Here is a 22,426-nt window from a genome sequence, read left to right as displayed (position 1 = left end):
TCTTTCTGTCTTTTTAACTTTTTCCTACTTCTCTGGAGATTTCTTTAAACTTTGTTCAGATTTTACTTTCTAATATTTCACTTGAGGCTTTCATTTTTGATATGAGACTTTTAATATGTATTTGTTCCCTGAATGTGTTTTCTTTCAACTGAATCCATTAATTAATTAATTTTCATTTATGCAGTATCTTTTACCTCTCTGAAGGCATGTATGCCTTTTTTTTCCCCCTTTATATTCCATATTAGAGGCTCCCTTCAAATATCTGGTTATCTTTGGTGTTTGATGATAAAGGCTCACTGGAAACTCTGGTAGCTTGCTCAAGACTGAAAAATTGAGCTTTATTAGAGGATGATGTGTTGGATCATTTTGTTGGGAATCCATGATATGTGTCTTTACATAGAATCAATGTAGTGTAATGATTAAAAACGTGAATTTGGTAGCTAGTCTGTCAATGTTTGATTCCTGGTGTTGCCACTAACTGGCCACATGAATTTGGGCAAATTATTAACCTCTCTGTTTTCTATTTTCCTCATTTGAAGGATGGCTGAAAGGTACTTATCACCTAATAGAAATCTTGTAAAATGATTTAATATTTATATAATTAATAATGATGCCTCACACATGCTGAACTTTATGTGTGTTAACTGGTCATTATTATTTCTCTAGTGCAGTCCAGTTTCACTTGAAAAAAAATCTTCTATTGTTTCTACTGGAGGAATTCTAAGGAGCAGGTCAGAAACAGGACTGACTGACCTCAACGTTGGGTGTAGACTCCAACTTCTTTCTTCTGGTTTTAACGTGGCCTGCCCTGGCTAACCTGTGTCCAGTGTGTTCTTGTTTTGTCTCCAGAGAATCAAACCTCTAGTCCTCTGCTTGGATGGAACGGAGCAGTCACTATGCTGCTCAGAGAAAGAAGGGGGAAACAAGCATCTAACTTTTTTAAAAGACATTCTTTCAATAATTTTTACTTTTGTTAGATCTTTGATCATTCTGGCTTTGAGAGAGATATAGAAATGCCAATCTCTGTAAGTTTTGTGGGCAGGAGAGTGTTCTAAATTTACTTAACGGAGTTACAATTCATCTATCTTCTTTCCAGCTTTCAAAATTTTGTTTCCAGTTGTACATTTTCCCATTCTTTTTCATCTTGTGGTTTCTTACCATAGGAGAAACATGTACTCAGAGATGGTATTCAACTTGCCATCTCTGTCACAGTTTTTGGTCTTTTTTTTTTTTTTTTTTTGGTCTTTAAAACTAAAGCATTTAGTGGTATACTTTCTTTTTAAAAAATAATAGGAATTATAAAAATATCTCACTATTATATAGTGTACTTGCACATAGTGTCTTATTATATTTTGTGTTTACACATAGTATCTTATTATATTTTGTGATTTTCACAAGAAACACTAAGAAGTTGGCAAAGATATTTGACTATTATGTAAACTGAAATTCAAAGATATTAAGTGGCTTGCATAAGACATAGATTCCATTAATAAGAGATATACAGCTGGTGATCATTATTTCTGACTCAGCCTACATTATTCAGATAGATCTATAAATTACTTAAGTAATAGGTGACCAACTATTTCTGAATGGTCAGATTTATAGAGAAAAAAAGCATCCTAAACTTCATATTCAGGCTATGAGTTTATTCTGATACTTAGTTCAAATACTTTGTAAATTTCTTATCTTCTTTAAATTTGAGGGTTTCAGTCAAATTCATGTTGTGCAGACCTTTTTTTTTAAACCTGACACATTAGATTCTCTTCACTCCTATATGTAAAAGAAGTAATAAGATTGTCAGAAGATGCTAAAGATTAGTCCACCTTTTTAACTTTCTGTAGAAATAGGAAAGAAATGAATATCATCTCCCTGCCCCACGCATACAGAGTCACAGAGGCAGTGATGATTTTTAATAATATCTCTTAATAGCCATAAATGGGAGGTGCAAACAAGTGACTATGCTAAATTGGAAATTGAAGTCAAGAATGGCAACAAATCAAGCAAACAAGCCACATAGAATATGTGTGACCAGCCGATAGTATTTTTAAATTGAAATATTTCTTGTTAGGGTTTTTAAATTATTTTTTTTTAAGATTTTGTTTATTTATTTAACAGACAGAGATTGCAAGTTTGGCAGAGAGGCAGGCAGAGAGAGAGAGAGGAGGAAGCAGGCTCCCTGCTGAGCAGAAAGCCCGATGTGGGGCTCGATCCCAGGACCCTGGGACCATGACCTGAACTGAAGGCAGAGGCTTTAACCCACTTAGCCACCCAGGCACCCAGGGTTTTTAAATTTTTATTAAAAGAAATAAAACAATTTGGGTGACTTTTCTATCTACACCTATTTGACAGTTTTAAGAATAATAGAAATATTTACATCTTCTGCAGGTAGGAAAGATGAGTGAAGTTGTACAAAAATCATAGACAACAGGGGCACCTGAGTGGTTCAGTGGGTTAAAGCCTCTGCCTTCGGCTTGGGTAATGATCCCGGGGTCCTGGGATTGAGCCCCACATCGGACTCTCTGCTCAGCGGGGAGCCTGCTTCCTCCTCTTTCTCCCTGCCTGCCTCTCTGACTACTTGTTATCTCTGTCTATCAAATAAATAAATAAAATCTTAAAAAAAATCATAGACAATAGATTTCTGAAAGTCTGAAGTAACTCAGTAGGAGATACTTGTGTAGCAATGGATTATTCAAAATGATTAATTTCAAAATTACTATTAATAGTAATTCTAGGAAGTACTCATAGAAATAAAATATCAGTGCAGCCCACTTAAGCCCCCATGTTGCATCACCACTTCCTCATATCAGGGAGATCATATGATAGTTGTCTTTCTCCGCTTGACTTATTTAGCTAAGCATGATACGCTCTAGTTCCATCCATGTTGTCGCAAATGGCAAGATTTCATTTCTTTTGATGGCTGCATAGTATTCCATTGTGTATATATACCACATCTTCTTGATCCATTCATCTGTTGATGGACATCTGGGTTCTTTCCATAGTTTGGCTATTGTGGACATTGCTGCTATAAACATTTGGGTGCACGTACCCCTTTGGATCACTACGTTTGTATCTTTAGGGTAAATACCCAATAGTGCAATTGCTGGGTCATAGGGCAGTTCTATTTTCAACATTTTGAGGAACCTCCATACTGTTTTCCAGAGTGGCTGCACCAGCTTGCATTCCCACCAACAGTGTAGGAGGGTTCCCCTTTCTCCACATCCTCGCCAGCATCTGTCATTTCCTGACTTGTTGATTTTAGCCATTCTGACTGGTGTGAGGTGATATCTCATTGTGGTTTTGATTTGTATTTCCCTGATTGGGAGGGAGACAAACCGTAAGTGACTCTTAATCTCACAAAACAAACTGAGGGTTGCTGGGGGGAGGGGGTTTGGGAGAAGGGGGTGGGATTATGGACATTGGGGAGGGTATGTGCTTTGGTGAGTGCTGTGATGTGTGTAAACCCGGTGATTCACAGACCTGTACCCCTGGGGATAAAAATATATGTTTATAAAAAATTAAAAAAAAATCAGTGCAGCAAAGCATTCAAAGAATTTTATATGCAAATGAATTTTATAAAATCCTTATTTCAATTAAAGTCATAGATAAGATACTTCTAATGTAAAATAATTCTACATTCACATTAATTTAAAATTAAGCTATATATATCTGTAAAGGATAGCTTGGGATTGGTTTTTAATTTCTTGGTTTTCAGTTGTTAAAAAGTTTGATCTGTTTACATAACAACATTAATAATGGATATGTTATACTGTTAAAAATGTAATTCTATTCTTTAAAATTTCCTATGATATATAGTCTTTAAATCAGAAAATGCTACTTTAATATAAAATTTTTATAATACATAATATTATGAAATTCTAATATATAATATAACAAAATATTATAAAAAGAAAGACATAATTATGTATTATTTTACAAGTATATAGACATATTTGAATGATTAGTGTCATTGTAAATATTCCATTCCCTCCCTCTTTGAGACAAAAATATTAATGTTCAAGTTTTATTTAAATTAAATTTTATCAATGAATGGAATGTGTTATTAGAAATTGGAAATCATGTAACTAAAGCAATAAAACATCGATTGTTAATACTCTTATAACTGAAACGAAAGAGAGAATTTTAGTAATTTATGGTCAATACAAGCAAAAATAACTTCCTGTACACTTTTTGTATGCTTTCTTTTCTCTCTGCTTGGTTTTGTTGTTGGAAAGTATGCCCATGTTATGATACCACACTATCACTCTCTGTTAAAGAGTTACATTTTATATTATCAACTGATGAGTATGCCGTTTTCATAACATACATTTTTAGAATTATTATTTATGGGATTGTGTATCTATTATCACTAAATCAAAAACTATGCAATTTAATTTTTTATGTAAAATCTCAATCTGCAGGTGAGCTTTAATTTTGATTTTATTTTGTATTTAGGCCTCTCTTAATGCAAATCCTTAGGAGATAAGTTCTGTACCTTTGAAAAGAAGGGAATTTATTCTGGCTATCCTCATTATGTTACTGATTTGGAAAGTCAAATGCATCTGTGCAAAATCTATCAGTTTTAACTATTCCAATAAGGATTTCATCATAACCTTAAATATTCATTTCATTTTTCTTATTTCCAACATATGATTATTTTACTTTAAAATAATTGACATGCCACCATAGTTTCTCAAATTTGTAATCCTGTCAATCTTATTCTAGATGTTCTAGCTGCTATCTTTATCTTTTAAACTTCAAGCTGTTGGCTTTTGGTACGCTTTCGTGTTTCACTGGAGAACAAAGGTTTGCATTTCTACCCTCTCTTAGCCCTAATGCTATACCTGTTTTTGGAAGGCAGTCATTGTACATTTAGGTTTTTCCTCCCAGTACATGTAAGGTTTTTCTTCTATCGTCATTGGAACCGTGTCTGAATTTTTCAAAGTATTATTGTGCACCGGCCTTCTGGTGGAAGAAGTGGTAATATCCCATTTATGACCTAGCACATGTAAGACTAAATACATGCTTAAGGTGTAGAAAGATTGCATATCTATTTATTTGAAAACAGTTTTAACTTTTTATGCCAGTGCAATGAATATAGTGAATATTGTCCTTGTGTTTATAGCTTCAGGGTATTTTTGTTTTATTTTGTGTTTTTGTATTTGTGTAAGAATTTAACTAGGGTTAGGGTTTCCAGATGAGCTTTTCATAAGCAGATGTTAACCTTTTCCATGGTTTCGTTTTACCGGTGCCTTCTGAACAAAACCAATTTCTTTCCTTCACTAATGAAATCCTAGTCAAGCCTTATCAAGGATTTTCAGGTGGACATAAGATCTATTCAATTTTATCGGTCCAGGAATCTTGATCTGAATGATAGATTTCTTGTTGTTTTGAGTCAGGCTAAAAGAGGTTCTGTGGTGTCCAGACTGTGTCCCAGTGGAAATTTTTATTTGTAACAAATTGCCTTTATTTGTTCAGCCTATATATTTGTGTATATTTGGAGGATAATGTGACATTGGTTTTATAGTCACCACGCAGGGAAAAACAAAAACAAACAAAAACTCAAGGTTTTGCAGTGTTAGTTGGTGTCCAGTGTCAGTGTCTTCCAAATTTGATGTTATAGTTATGGTGAAAAATAAAATTATACACTTGGGATACGCATGTGAAATAAAAGCACAATTTCCTCCTATTAATATCGATATTCTCTTTTTTATTGCCTTCTATGATTTACCAGCTATGCATTTTTAACACAAGTTATTTTTGAAATGTTTGTTAAATAATTCAGTGTTAAACCTGGACGTATGAGATGAGGAATTGTGTAGATATTACTATTATTAGTAAAACAATTAGGGTAGTATGGGTAAATTAAATACAGTGAATTCCATCTAAATATTGTTAGGATCATGTGAAAACTAAGAAATATCTTTCTTACCCATTTTATTTTTCCCCTAGAAATCAAAAATATCTACGTATGACAAAATGTGGGCCTTTATGAGTAGCAGGAGGCAGTCAGTACTCGTCAAAAGTAATGAAGAAGGAATCCAGAGAGTCCTCACCTCTGATTATGCTTTCCTAATGGAGTCCACAACCATTGAGTTTGTTACCCAGCGGAACTGTAACCTGACACAGATTGGCGGCCTCATCGACTCCAAAGGTTATGGTGTTGGCACCCCCATGGGTAGGTGTTATGTCAGTCCCTGGTTCTTTGTTCATTAATCTTAGTCACTGTGAGAAGGGAAACAGTAGCTCCGTGTGCCATTCGGAATTCTGTTTTTAACAAATCTATCTTGTTATGTTCTGTTACGGTACAAAACCAGGAAGCAGTTTGGACATCAGCTTCTAAACAGGTAAGTAACGAAAGAAAAATTTATTTCTACCAAAATCGTCAGCAGACATGTCTGTGTATCAGTGTAGAAAAGGCTCACATCAATGTAAAAGACCCTCTCCATTCTACCTTTAAAAAATATTTTAGGAATAAAAGCTTTTGCATTTTATTTTTCAGATTTGTGGCTTATGGGTATAGTATTTGAAAGTTAATATAGTGTAGAATTGAGTATAATATTAGAAAATTAATGAAAAGAATGGGCCACAAATGGTTCATTGATTTCTGTGGATATTTGTTCTACTGTTTTATATTAGAGAAGGTATTTGTTTTATTTAAGAGAAATAGCAGACTGTTTACCAGTAACATATCTAGAATATTTGACACCAGGATTAATTATTTTTAACAACCTTTTTCTTTCATATGGCAAAGTTATTTTCAATAGTAAACATGAGATGAAATAAAGTATAAAAAAAGAAGTAAAAAGAGAAAGGATAACAATTGCCAGAAGAGACAATGAAAACTCTGATGTACTGAAGTTCATATATGTGTATAACGTATATGAATATGTCTATGTATATACATATTCATGACAAATGTATTCATATATAACATGACAGTTCACATGTACATGTGGTGGGCATAATAATGGCTCCCCAAAATGTCTACAACCTAACCCCCAAAACATGTGAATATGTTACCTTTTATGACAAAAGGTACTTTGCAAATATGATTAAGGTAAGGATCTCGAGTTGGGGAGTCTACCCTGGTTTAACTAGGTGGGTCCTTATAAGAAAGAGGAACAAATTAAGGAAGTCACAGTTAAGGAAGCATGATGATGGAAGAAGTGAAAGGAAGAATATCTTAATCCATTTGGGCACCTACAACAAAATACCAGAGATGGGGTGGCACATAAACAGCAGAAATTTTTCACAGCTCTATAAACTGGAAGTCCATGATCTGAGTGCCAGCTGACTCCCTGTAGTAAGACTTGCTTCTTGCTTAATAAACAACCATCTTCTCACGGTGTCCTCACATGGTGGAATGGTCAGGGATCTCTCCGGAGCCCCTTTTATAAAAGCGCTAATCTCATTCATGAGGGTACCATCTAATGATTAATTGGGCCCCACCTCCAAATACCATTATATTGAAGATTAGGTTTCAGTATAGGAATTTGGATGGTCATAAACATTCAGACCATGGTATCAGGGAGTTGAGAGGAGGAAGAGACAGAGAGAGATTTGAAAATGCTACCTGCTGAACTGAACATGGAGGAAAGGGCCACAAGCCAAGGAATGCAGATGACATCTTGGAGTTAGTTTAGAATGCAAGGAAACAAATTATTTCCTAGAGGTCGGAGAAGGATTGCAGCCTTGCAGACATACCACTTTTAGAACTTCTGACCCTTAAAACTATCAGATAATTCATTTGTATTTTTTGAAGCCACTAAATTTGTGGTGAATTTTTTGTTGTTGTTTAGATTTTATTTCTTTATTAGAGAGAGAGAGTGCTCATACTCACAGGAATGGGGTGGGGGCAGAGAGAGAGGGAGCAGCAGGCTCCCTGCTGAGCAGGGAGTCAGTGTGGGGCTCCGTCCCAGACCCCAGGATCATAACCTGAGCCCAAGGCAGATGCTTAACCAACTGAGCCATCTAGGTGTCCTGAGATGATTTGTTACAACAGAAACAGGAAACTATACAAAAGGAAAAAAAAAAACAAAAACATATTGACATGTTTTAATTACATCAATGTGTTTTTTGAAATGAAGGGGAAAACAGCTATTCACTGGCCCATCACAGTAAGAAATAACAACATTATAATTTTTCTGAGTCTTGACTTCTGCAAATTTTTAATTGATTGGTCACAACTGATCTTCATGTATTTATATTTAGTAAATAGCATAGCCATATTTACTTGTCAATTTGGCTTTACTCGTAAATTTAATTAGTTTTAATTGAGAAAAATTTCTTTCAAATGAACATATATACAATGGTTAGAAAGTTAGGCATAGATTTATGGAAATCTAATTTCATGAGCAATTTCAGAAATTACAATACTATAAATGTCTTTGTTTCTTTGAGATCATTTCTAGCAACTTTCAAATGTCTGGGAAATCCCAAACTTTTTGACCATAATGACTTCACCAAAAAATTTCTACACTAAATTTTACTATATCTGGTAAAGTTTTCTCAAATTTATCAAATAGTTCAAAGTAGTTTGGACTGGTTTTGAGAGAGCTTTGAGACACTAGCTCCTATTAAACTGCATATTGCTATATATATATATTTTAAGGTTTTATTTATTCATCTGAGAGAGAGACAGAACACAAGCAGAGAGAGAGGGAGAAGTAGATTCTCCACAGACCTGGGAGCCCAACCTGGGGCTCAATCCCGGGACCTGGAGATCATGACCTGAGCAAAGGCAGATGCATAACCATCTGAACCACCCAGGCGCCCCAACATATTTCTATATATATATTGTAGACCCAAATAATGATTCCATATTCACTGTAGAATTGAAAACAAGCAAACAAAAAAATCCACAAAATCTTGGATTCTTATTCCCCAGTTATGCAAGTGTCGCTGAGATCACCTGTTGTGGGGGGTGGGGATGGGGGTAAACTATATAAAGGACATTTTCCAAATTAGTTTCCAAGTGGAATACAATGTTTATGAAAGATTATGGAATTAAATGTATGTTAATTCAAAGCTTAATAAAAGCTGTGTTATTAAAACTCAACAGTAATAATTTAGAATTTAGATGTACAGAAGATATTTTTGAGGTGGGATATTTTTATTTTTGACATGTTTGCCTTGCTAGTGTGTGTAATAGTGGATGTTATTGTTGTTTTTAAATTCTGCATACAAAATGAACATCTTTATTGCCTCAATCAGGGAAAACCCTCCCAAACAAAGCCTTGTTGTTATTCCAATGTATGTATTAATTCAGAAGTTTTATAATTAACTCTAATATATGATAAATATTTATTAATGGTTGAGTATTCTTAATTATTACCTGAGGAGCAAAGTTTTTTGTTAATGGAGTGCTCCAGCTGTGGCATTCGCCATGGTTAGGTCTGGTATGATTCTTTCCCTCAGTAAGAATTGCATAATGAACGCAAGAACTTCGTGAGTTCATGTACCAGTTATTTGGAATTTGTGGTGAAAGACTCTTTGCCATTTTTTCAAGTATACTCATTTATGAATTGGAGTATAAGCAAATTTATATTTTAGACTATAGACTGATAATGTGCTATTAGAAAGTATCATCATTTGCAACAATCTTGCAATTCCCTAGAGGGTATTATGCTAAGTGAAGTAAGTCAGACAGAGGAAAACAAATACTGTGTGATTTCACTTACATATGGAACCTAAAAATCAAAATGAAGAAGGAAAACAAAACAGAAACAGATTTATAGATACACAAAACAAACATACAAAAAGCAGTTTTCAGTCCCACCATACCCCTGACACTCTTTACTAAAAGATAGAGGCTTATTAATAAAATATAAAACAATTCAAAATATTGATAGATATATAAGCTATATTTTAATGTACCTTTTTAAATTGAGGAAAATACCAGGCATAGCACCTAGAATTTTTATTTCCTCTAATTTTAAGCTTATCTTATAGATAAGATGAAAAAAAAAACCAAATTAAACTATAAACCTCAGGATGTAGATTTTTTTTCCGTTATCTGTTCAACTTAGCTGATCAGATCAACTTTTGTCCTTTTTGAAGAAACCTGAGTTATTGTGAAAAATATCCATTGATATTGGCAAGGGCAATGCAAGAGGTATGTTGTATTATATATCTAAGTGGAATCATTTTTTGTAGTGTATATATTAATGGGGTATAGTAGCATATTAGTGTTTTCATCAAAGTAATTTTTTTTTAAAGATTTTACTTGTTTATTTGACAGACAGAGATCACAAGTAGGCAGAGAGGCAGGCAGAGAGAGAGAGAGAGGAGGAAGCAGGCAGAGAGCCCAACATGGGGCTCGATCCCAGGACCCTGGGATCATGACCTGAGCCGAAGGAAGGCAGAGGCTTTAACCCACTGAGCCACCCAGGCACCCCATCAAAGTAATTTTTTAAAATTAGGCAATAGCACATGATAAATTTCTAACTTTTGTAAGGACATTCTTGGAATTTGAATGTAAAATTATCAGTACATAGGAATACAAATTTTAAAAATCTGAAAAATTACTATGATACAGAAAAATGATAGACCAAGACTATTTTAGCATGTTCTTCTTTATTTTCACTGCCAAATATTAATTTAAATTTATTAACCTCTCATTATCACTAAAGGTTATTTAATGCATGTAGCATATATTTTATTTTTAGCCTAACTCTGAATGAGATAAATTTAAAAACAGTAATGTAAAGGAATAATATTCAAATCAATCACCTGGACGTATTGCAATATATATCTTGTTTTTCTTATTCAGAGAACTTGTCTTCACTTTGACATGATAACATTAAGTTCTTTAACAAATTATATTTTATTCATTCATAACATGGCATAAAACCAAAATTATTTTGAGACTCAGTCTGTTATGAGTGAGTCTTAACTCTCTTATATAACTTCATTAAAGAAGTATAATCTAAAAAGAGGCATCTTATACTTCACTTCCTAAAATTCTTGACTCCTAAGGAAAAGATTCCAGGCAGTAATTTATGATTTACTCTATCATTACCTCTACTAGAAATATGGCTTTGTGAATTATTTATATTTATTTAGTCATTAGTAAACACAAGGACATGTAACTCTAGTACTTGAATGAGAATCTGACTTGCCATAAACTTTCAACCAATATCATAATCTATATTTTTCAATGAGTTAATTAACATTTGCCTTTTGTGTCGTTGCTGTTCAAGCATATTGAAGATTATTTGTAATACAACATATTTATTTAGTTTCAAAATTTTGTTTAATCACAAACAAGAAAAAATTCATTCAGGTATGAAAAAAGTATTATTTGAGGCTCTTGTTCTTTTGCAGTAAGAGTTAATGAGATAAATATATTCACAGTAGAGGACTATGGGCTCAAGTTCTGTGAATTCAGATTAGTGCCAGAAACTCCCCAGGATTTTGAGTTTGTATTCTGCAGGAGCCATAGTCCATAGTGAAAATTTCATCTTTACTAATACTGTAAATGTGATTAAAGAGAAGAAATCCTTTTGCTTTTATTGTTGTTCAAATCGTCAGATATTGTCATGGAGGCACATGAGGTTAAGTGGAGAAGGTTAAAATGGAAAATACTTTGTCTTTTTTGGAGTGGGAAATCAGAAATTTTTAAAAAATTGTGTATATTTTCCTTAACCCCCCAAAAGCCCATGCAGTTTCTTGTTAGCCTGCTAGGCCTCCTCCAGCGTGATTCCTCTAGGGGCCTGCCATCACCATTCATCATTCTGAGTATGATGAGAACTGCCCAAAGTGTGTTGTGAAATCGCTGAATGACTCCAATATAAGCTATTTAATTAAGGAAGCTCTGTTTACACAAAAATAACTTTAGTGGAGCAATCAACAATGATGTGAAGGTAAATGCTAAATAAGCATAAGCTGGCTTAATTAAGCTTGGGGTGACATTCTATCCCTTTCCGTTTTCCTGACTGCAGCAGTGTTATTTCAACGTGATATGTACTGTATGGTAGATTTTTGAAGCTGTAGGTGTTCTTACTCTTAACGGAACTTCCTATTTCATTTAAAAGAATTTGAAAAAAAAGAAAAAAAATTCTAGATGAGGTAAATCATCAAAGCAAATCACTGCAGTTTTCACTAGGGAATATTTAAAATGTGTGAGCAGTTGCAGTCTCTTGCCTTTTAATTCACCATAGGTAATAATCTATTTATCCGAAAAGGGAGCATTTCTGCTTAATGGCATTTTCTATTGCATTACCTCCCTTCTTACTGCCCAGACTAAAAGCCTTCTTGGCTTCTCTCTTTCGAATGGTGAGTGCACATTTTACTTCGAGGACTAGGCAGACTCAGCGGTCCATGAGCTGGTAGGAAAGCAACAGTCTAGAAAAAATCCATTATGGCCAGTTGGGGTTATTTTGCTTTGCTATGTTCAATTTGGTAGAAATATTGTAAAGTGACTGAAGGGTGTCATTAAAACTATTTCTATTTTTAACAACAAGCTAGTGGCGTGCTTCATTCGCTAGTCCTCATCACTTTAATAAATGTGAAATATATGTCAGCTGACGGGGGATGGAGGGATTGTGCTCATTTTCTCTGTTGATGCTAAAAATTTTCTATAATATCATTCGTTCCCATTTTACTTGTTGGGTTAAATCAATAGTAATTTTCATGCAGTCAGTGAGTAATTATTTCTGTAAATGAAATGCAAATTAACTTAGTCATATTACAATTATACAACCTGCTGACATATGTAATACATGAAAAATATAAAGCAGAAATATAAAAATGAAATAGAGATTAATGTAACATGGATATATTTTTAGTGATTTTTGATACTAAGGTTAAACTTAAAGATAATTTTTTAAAAGATTTATTTATTTATTTTTGAGAGAAAGAGTAGAGAGGGGCAGGAGGAGAGAATCTTTCGGCAAACTCCCTGCTGAGCAGGGAGCCCAATGCAGGACTCGATCCCACAACCTATGAGATCATGACCTAGGCTAAAACCTGGAATCAGATGCTTAATGATTGAGCCACCCAGACACCCCTAAAGTTAATTTTATCACACACAGAATTATTATATATATTTTATTTCTGTTGTATTTAATTATTTAATTATAAATGTTACGATATATTCTTATTTCATAATAGGATTTTCAAGTTACCTTTAAAAACTGTTCTATAACATTTTATGTTAATGAATACAAAATAGCAGTAGTCCTATGACTGATTCTCAAGTAACATTAATCTCCTTATAATGCTTTTATACATAATTAGCCTAAAGTAAAAAACGTTGCAATAGATTGTATCATTGACTCTTTACGGTAGACGTAGACTACCTTGACATGTGAACACTGTGAAATTTCTTTCTTCACTTCCCTCTTCTAATGTTAAATCCATGAGATCTCACTGCTTCTTTATTTCTTGTTCTTTGATGAAGTGAGAGATATAGAATTGGTACTAGGGGAGGCATGTTGTTTGTTTAAGGCAGATGCCAGTGTTTATAAAAATAGAAATCAGTATGAGAAGCATGTTTTTTCCCTGTTTTGCTCACCATCCATTTCTAGAATTCCCAATTCATCAAATAATAAGTACTGTAATATTCATCATTATAGATGCATAAAATAGCCGGCCTTCAGTTCTTCAGCTTTACTGAAATGAATGAATACATTTGTCTTCATTAGTTGAACATAATGCACAAAAATTGATGCAAATTATTCATCTTTCTGCAGGTCAAACCTTCCATTAAAATGCATTCTATTTTTTCATTGCATAAGCAGCATAATTTTAATGTTGGTGAAGTGATTTTGCAAGGCTAAATCAAGATCTAATAATTTTCAGAACCTGAATTAAACCAAAAAAAGTCAAATTATACTTGTATAAGTTGTATATCCCTGGAATATTGTTAAAGTCTAGATTTCATGTCACTGAAAACAGATGAGAGTCTCAGTAAGCTATGCCTGCTCCACAGACATCCTCAATAGACCCTGTGTGCTAGAATCTAGGAAGCTTCCAGGGGGAATTTGATGGTTTATAAGCAACAGTGTGAGCCATCCTCATTAATATTGTAAATGCTGACCAAATGGTGCCCAACCAATGCATGAATGGATAATTTTTATGAAAACAGAGTTGGTTCTCATAGGTTTTATGTGCAAGATAATTTCATTCATTTAGTTGGTTTCTTATTCTGATTAGTCCAAGGTCATGGGTTCAAACTCTATTATGGGTTAGTTAACTGGACTGACTATGCCAGATTGTTATCCTTTGGTTAGGACTGAGTAAAATCAATGAATCACTCTTATTAGAAAAAAAAGTACAAGCACGGAGGTGAAATGTGTAAATACTAAATTCCAAAGATGACTGCCTTGCATTTGCTGGCTCTCATGTGAAAGGCGTTTTCTTTGCATGCTATATAGAATGTGTGGACTTTTAGTTAGATGACTTATGTACAAATTCTCATTTCACCTGAGTGTTGCTGGTGTCTTGGTTTTAGTTACTGAGCCTCTTTAAGACTCAACATCATTATAAGTGGAAGAATCACGTCTACACAACTGGGGTGTAATAAGGATTAAACATATTATATTTATAGTATTTGCATCAGAAAACATGTACCACAGAGAATTACTAAGGATATATCTGTGGTTTTTAAGTTATTTGTATCTTACTTTTATACCCTCTATTCTCTATATATCTAATGTGTGTGTGTGGTTTTTTGTTGTTTTTGTTGCAGTGAAAACTCAAGGATAGGACACATGTGGCATTGTCCATTATATGCCTGGAATCTAGCACCTGTGCTACATGGTATCTATAAGTGTCATATAGTAAAGAAAAAGCAAGAAAACAAACAAAAAACAACAACAAAAACACATGATTCTGACATGGTCCTTGCCCCCAGGGCATTCATATCGTCATCTAGGAAGGAAAGAAGGATGGAAAAACATTAGAATATGATACACCAAATATTGTTTTAGAATATTTGCATGTGTTATGGCACCAAAGAAGAGGGATCCTGTATATATCTATGGTACTCAAGAAAAAGTGTGCAAATATAGGGAAGAGTGAGCAGAAGTTTATCTGAATTAGGGGAATTTCAGCCAGAAAATTGGAGGAAGTGTGAAAATGGGGCTCTCCAGACAATGGGAGGTAAAACTAGTGTGTACTGCAGTTGAGCTGTAAGTAGAAGAGGTAAAATCAGAGAGGAAGCCTGTGATAGATTGAAGAAGTGGATTTCATGACATATTTAGGAGTGGATATTTTATTCTATAGCTCTGAAAGAGCTATACCACTGAACCACTGAAAATTTTTAAAAAAGGAAATGATGTTCCTAGATTTCCAATGTGGAAAGATTACAAGGTATAATGGAGAATGAATCATTTTTATCTGTTATTTACTATTCTGTGATTAAAATGTTGGTAATTAGATTTCAAGATAAGATCACTCTTCTATTTCTGTGATTCTCATTAATGGACTTCTTATAGTCCTATCAAATTGAAGGCTTTTGATGGGAGATCTTCAGAAGAAAATGCAAAGAGGGAGAGAGTACCCAATTTAGCTGTTATCTAACAGGAAGTGTGAAATGGGCCCCATGAAAGTGTTTAGTTGCTACATATATTAAATGCTTCATTTGAAATAAATCTAATATAATTATCACATATAGACTATAGAGCTAGACATAGTTTGGATTCATAAGAAATAACTAAAGATAACATTACAAGCATAAATGATCAATTATTTAGTAATTAATACATTTTTTCATTTATGCATGTGTTCATTTAACAAATATGGTGTTCTTACTCTGTCTCAGGTGTTATACCTGTCCTTATGAAATTTATAGCTTGGGGGCACCTGGGTGGCTTAGTGGGTTAAGCCTCTGCCTTCGGCTCAGGTCCTGATCTCAGGGTCCTGGGATCAAGCCCTGCATCTGGCTCTCTGCTCAGCAGGGAGCCTGCTTCTCCCTCTCTCTCTGTCTACCTCCCTGCCTACTTGTGATCTCTCTCTGTCGAATAAATAAATAAAATTAAAAAAAAGAAATTTATAGTTTGTTAGGGTCAACGGGCATTAAACAATCACAGAAGTTATGTTTTAGTTACAAACGGAAACAAGTTCTAAGAGAAAATGTACAATGATGCTATGGTACTGTATAAGAACATTATTGATTCAATAAAAACATAAATCTGCAGATACAGCAATATAAAATTAAATCTGAAATGTAAATGTAAAATTTGTCCTAGCACTTCTTAAAAACAAATACGGGAGGGAAAGTGTTCTTTGAGGCAATAAAACACATCTTCTACTGAGGCAAAATCTCTAAGAGAGTGTGGTTTGGTTCTATCTTTATTGGAAGATTTTATCATGGAATGAATGGTAAAAAGAGATACAGCTCTAAAAGCACCTGAAATTTATTGTGCATTTATGGCAACCTTGCACTCTTCTCGGCATAGGAAGCAGGGAGCTATTTTGTAACATTTAACATTGCCAGCAGCACAGTAATTTAAGAATGGAAGTTGAGGGTTCCAGCAGACACCCTCAGATCTTTGGGGCTAACCAGTCTTTTACTTATTAAAGCACTGACCAAAGGAAACTGCTGACTGGTGATTAAATGCAAGGAATGCATAAGAATTTATAAACTTCTTTGTTGCTCTAACTTATAGGTTTTTGGCAACTTGTAAAAAAAAAATTTAAGCATAATAGTCCTGTTCTTGTCAGTATGCACTACATTTTTAAATAACCAAAGAAAATCTCATTGTGAGCAAGAATATAAAGGAACCAATAATCGGATATTGCATAGTGAAAATCAAAAGGCTAAATTCAACTCTAAGAGGTACTTGGCATATCCTGCATGATTTTTTCAAAAAATGATTTATTTGCTAATATTTTAATGTAGAGAATTTTAGGTAACATGGTTCATGTGTTCTCACAAAAAAATAAAATAAAATATCTGGTAGCCCTGTGTTGAAAAAATTTTTTTAAAGATTTTTATTTATTTATTTGACAGACAGAGATCACAAGGAGGCAGAGAGGCAGGCAGAGAGTGAGAGGAGGAAGCAGGCTCCCTACTGAGCAGAGAGCCCGATGTGGGACTCGATCCCAGGACCCTGGGATCATAACCTGAGCCGAAGGTAGTGGCTTAACCCACTGAGCCACCCATGTGCCCCCCTGTGTTGAAATTTTTAAAGTGGAGCTGAAGGTTATCCTCTGTGGATGTTATAATTTTTCAGATATGTTTTGTCAAAAGTGCTTCTTCATTCATTTGTAGCTATCTGTCTGTCCCTTAAGCATTTGAGGATTGACTTTTAGGTGCAAGACTACGTGTTATTATAGACATATTTACAATTTCCTCAGTAGTTCTCCAATCAATCTCAGAGTCCTCTTGCAAAAATACACATCTTCCTCGGAGGCAGCTTCTCTCATAGCCGCTCAGTGCTCTCAGGGCTCCTTGCTTGCCAGCATATGGATTGAAGCTGGGTTGGGGTCTGGGCAAAACGCAAGCTGTATCTATCTAGCTAGTGGCTGTTCACTTCATTGGGGCTAAGCGCATGGCTGTTCATGTCACAAGGAGGATGAAAGATACTTTTGTTCTTTGCTCTCAACGTGTCCTTGAGATTTTTCAATGAGATGAAATTTCAGCCCATCTTGGAATTCAACTAGTCTCTGTATAGAAATGTTTCCCCAGGATTATCAAATGATGTACCAAAGAAGTAATAATTTGTTGTTCAATTGCTGTTTCTTTACAAAAATAATTATTTGAACTAAATCAATGACAAAATGATAGGTAAATCATGGCAAGGATTTACTGTCATCAATTATTTCCTATATTATTTTATCTTGTTAAAAACCTCAAAATGAGGTATATTTTTTTAGCTTTGATTTAAACCAAATTCCATACGCACACTACTGTATTTATATTGGAAAACAACTTTGGGGAGGTTTGTTAGCAATGGGAAATTTTTATGCTTACTGTTAAGTGCTAGAATTAGGAAGCTCAGCCAAGCAAGAAATCAAGGTGTATCTATCATTTGTTGGAAAGTGGGTTGCTTCTGTTTGTCTGTTTCTTATTTTAAGAATGTAGGGGAGAATATTGTATTTGAAGATATTAGAATAAACATCCTAATGCAGTTTAATGGTCATGGTAGGTTGGCAATAAAATAATATTCTTTCAGTATTGTTTGGGATGAGAAATAAGCTGACCCAAAATAATACTTAGCTGAAAAAAAATAATACTTAGCTGTATCAAGAATTTTCCATTTTGAAGTCTACTTTTCAAGTCACTCTCACCCCAAATTTTGCTTACTATTGTACTTCTAAAAGAGAAGCCACATTTTATATGTGTCACATGTGGCCACAAGTACTATTTTCACAAGTACTGTCAGCACAAAATTTGCTTCAGCTGCTGTATTTCCAATTAAAAGGTATATTTGATGAACTGCAATTCTGCTTAAAGGGGATTTTTTCCCTCTATCAAATATTTATTTTACAGAGAATATGCATGGTTAATCAGAATGGTAATTCAAAGTAAGAGTGACCTTGAAGCTGGTGTTAGGTTAGATGCAGTGAATTAATGAAAACTGGATAGCCCAACAGATGGCCTTAATTTATGGTTTTGAAATACACGTCCAACAAACCAAAAGGACTAGGTTGTTACTCTTCCATTATGATAAGAATGCCTCAGTCAGATATGCTCCTCATAATATGAAACATTTGTTGAGAGCCTATTATGTGAAAAAATATTCAGAACTGAGAATCATGTAAAAAATATTGAGATGATAGATGATAAAGACAAATGATAGATATACATGGATAAACATCATCTATTCCAGAGTTTATAATGTACATAGGAAAATAAGTCACATCCTAAAACGTAAATAATAGTAATGATAATACTAGATGACCTAGACTGGGTGTTCAGTTAGTGATCAAGGCAGAAGGTAGACTGAGCAAGGCTTGTCAATTGAGACCTGAGTCTTTTAAACTGATTTTGAAAATTTTAAATTGATTTTAAATTTAATATTTTCATCTGGAGTAGCATATGGAAGAGAGTACAACAAAGAAGCCAAAAAGCAGAAATTCTTCTGTTATCATGAGGAATTAGCTGTATAATGGAAATAAAATATTGAGTTCTAAATATAGGAATGGATAATAGTTCCTTTAAGGAAAACTGGAAAAATGTACAGAAGCCATATACCTACACATTTCTTCTGAGTGAGATTAAGGATTATGTTAAAGAAATAGCCATCCCTGGATTAGGTAGACCATCCCTCCAACTTTTTCATCAGGTTACTTACTTTCTATGATTTCCCTTGTCTTTCTGCTTTTAGCGTGACTGTTCTTTCTAAGAGAATGATGCTATGTTGGTCTTGTTATATTAAACAAGTTAAAACAAAGTATACAGTGGTGTCCCTTATGAGGCAGAAAAGTTTCTTGATGAAGTTTTTAATCACTCTTAACAAAGATAAAGTTTTAGTATAAGTCCCGGTAGGTATATTTAAGTAAAAAAAAAAAAAAAAATGCAGGAAATACTGATCTTAACCGTGCAGTGTACACAACTAAAATTGTATTCCACAGATAAAAATATTTTCTTTTCCTATTACTGTGGCACTATGTGTGAGGGTAATATTTCTGAGAGTTTCAGATTTTTGCGTATATTATTTTATGCATTATCAAAAGTTGCTGCTGCCTTGAATGACAATGTTCTGTGAAATTTTTTGCAAAAGCTTTACTAGGTTTTTTTTTTCTTTTAATTGTGACATTTTGTAAAGGCAGGAAATGGATTAAAAATGAACATGTTAAATACATTTTTCAAAATAGCGATAATTTTACATGTACAGAAATTATCCTAACCTTTAATACTGGTGAGAACAACATTTTACTTAATACAGTAATGGATCAGTGCAGTTTTTTGGTAGAAAATGGACTTCTGATACAAAGATCTGTTTAAACACATGCGCGCACACACACACCAACCCTCAAGTGTGATTTTCCTGTTCTATTGATTTGTTGAATTGTTATTATATTGTTATTATTGTTGTTGTTATTAGTTAATGTTTGGTTCTGGATTCTACTTGTTAACTGAATTTAAATTACTTGAGGTTCCGGTTACCTTGCAACACTTGCAAAAAGTGGGATGTAACTGGGTGGTTTCTCTATACATATGGAGGTACATACCCATATGTGTATACACGTTTTATTTACTTTTTCCTGACGCTCTTACACCAGGTATGTACCAGAACGATCTGTCGTGTCAGCGTAGTTAGGAACGTCCACGCCGATTGTATACAAGCGGCTGTAATCTACTATTCTGCATTTTGAGATAAGTTGCAAAATTTGAAAATTAGTATTTTTCTGTAAACAGAAGAACTTATGAATGAGGAGATGCAGAACAGTGGAATGTGCAGTGAAGCATTTTAGGAAAGAAGATGGAACTTTAGATATAGGCTATTTCTGGGTGGGAAAAAGAGGTAACACCAGTCCCTTGGGATAGGTGTTGAAAGATGCACGTCGTTGAGTTTTATTCTATGCTTTTGGGAAACTAATTAGAAAGTTATTACTTATCATGTAACAGCTAATTCAGATGAATATCTACCCCCATCAACATAAATACTAAATTTCATTCATACTGCTACCTCCACTGGAGAGAACATTTTCCCCCCCAAAATAATAAATAAACTTAAAAAAACAAAACAAACAAAAAACCCAAAAAACTTACAGTGTATTACCATGATGATTTTTGAAGGATCCGAGTGTGTAGAAGACTGTTATTTCTGTTATTCAGATTAAAGAAAAAATAGGAGTGAGCACCTATCACTCGCAAAGTATTAGCTACCCCTGAGTACAGCCCATTGATCCTGGGAAAAATAACTTTTCCCACAACTTTTCTGAAAAAAGAGATTACTGGTTTATCAATGTTCTGTTTCAGTGTGGAGTGATTCCTATATATTAGCTAAATATCCTTGCACTTTATCAATTTCTTTTTTAGGTTTCTACTTTGGTTTTACTTAATTCCCAGTGCTCTGAATTTCCTGATTTTGAAAAGGAGATGATTTTATCCTTCAAAATCAGAAAGACCTTACTTTATGTTGTTAATTACTTCTTTCATTAAGTTTCTATCCTTGGGGTGCCTGGGTGGCTCAGTGGGTTAAGCCTCTGCTTTCGGCTCAGGTCGTGATCCCCGAGTCCTGGGATTGAGTCCCACATCAGGCTTTCTGCTGAGGGGGGAGTCTGCTTCCCCCCCTCTCTCTGCCTGCCTCTCTGCCTACTTGTGATCTCTCTCTCTGTCCAGTAAATAAATAAAAGATATTAAAAAAAAAAAAAGTAAATTTCTATCCTTGGTCAGTTGTTTTTCTCTACTGAAAATAAATAATTGGCATGCTCTGGAGCGTTTGAACAAAGCTCTGTCCTCTTCTCATCATGTTAACTTTTAATTATAAAACTCTGGGTTCCTTGAAAGAGTTAACATACCCTCTCTTTTCTTAGGTTCTCCATATAGAGACAAAATCACCATAGCAATTCTTCAGCTGCAAGAGGAAGGCAAGCTGCACATGATGAAGGAGAAGTGGTGGAGAGGCAATGGCTGTCCTGAGGAGGAGAGCAAGGAGGCCAGTGCCCTGGGGGTTCAAAATATTGGTGGCATCTTCATTGTTCTGGCAGCCGGCTTGGTGCTCTCAGTTTTTGTGGCGGTGGGAGAGTTTTTATACAAATCCAAAAAAAACGCTCAATTGGAAAAGGTAAATGTCACTTTTTTACAATTTAAAGCAATTGTTGTTATAATAAAACAAACTATTTTTGATCTTTCCAAGCAAGGGTAATGCTTAGCACGGTGACCGCTAATTGTCTTCTGCCAATCGTTAGCTAACGAAGGTTCACAGAAAGAATCAGGAACACCCTCGTGATTTTTATTTTAAAAGAATATGTTTAAATTAAAGCCAGGTTCAGGACACGTGAGTATTTCTTCTGTTATTGATGCCTGAGGAAAAGAGAAACTTCTGCGGCTTGAAGTTCATTGCAGTTAGTTCAATGGAGAAATGCAATTAATGAAGGAAGCAAAAATCGAAAATTGTAACATGAAGGAAGGAATACTTCTCTATAGATAAAACATGTTTTAAAGTACAATCTGAAAGAAGGTTTCAAGTTAGAGGGTAGATGAGGTTTTTTTTTTTTTTTGAAGATTTTTAGTCCAATAATTTTCTAATTGAAAAAGAATTGTAACTTGCATGGTGAAAATTACAGTTAATTTTCTAAATTAGTGAATGTGTGGAAATACTGTCGTTCCTTTCTTGCCATTTAATAAGTCCTTTATTCCTTGGCACCAGAATCTTTAGAAGAATATTTATAAACCTCAAATATACTGAGACTATGGCATTTTTTTCTCGAGATTTTAATATATTTAGTCTTTTGTACAAATGTCTTTATGTTCCATTCTTGAAAAATTTGTGAATCTCATTCAAATTATATATTTCTAGTGCTATAA

At 34.2% G+C, this 22,426-nt stretch overlaps 1 protein-coding gene across 3 annotated transcripts in view; it reads left to right on the top strand.

Annotated features, from left to right (window-relative positions):
* GRIK2 (glutamate ionotropic receptor kainate type subunit 2) overlaps positions 1–22,426 on the top strand; it is a 652,846-nt gene that overhangs the window by 617,413 nt on the left and 13,007 nt on the right. For all 3 annotated transcript variants that reach the window (XM_082731868.1, XM_082731867.1, XM_082731869.1), the window contains exons 15-16: positions 5,950–6,175; positions 21,433–21,683. In XM_082731868.1, the coding sequence (XP_082587994.1) occupies positions 5,950–6,175; positions 21,433–21,683 (477 nt within the window). The remainder of the gene's footprint in view (positions 1–5,949; positions 6,176–21,432; positions 21,684–22,426) is intronic.

The sequence above is a fragment of the Mustela nivalis genome (genome assembly GCF_964662115.1).
Source record: "Mustela nivalis genome assembly, chromosome: 5".
NCBI classification, from domain to species: domain Eukaryota; kingdom Metazoa; phylum Chordata; class Mammalia; order Carnivora; family Mustelidae; genus Mustela; species Mustela nivalis.
This window is presented reverse-complemented; position numbering and strand designations above follow the sequence as displayed.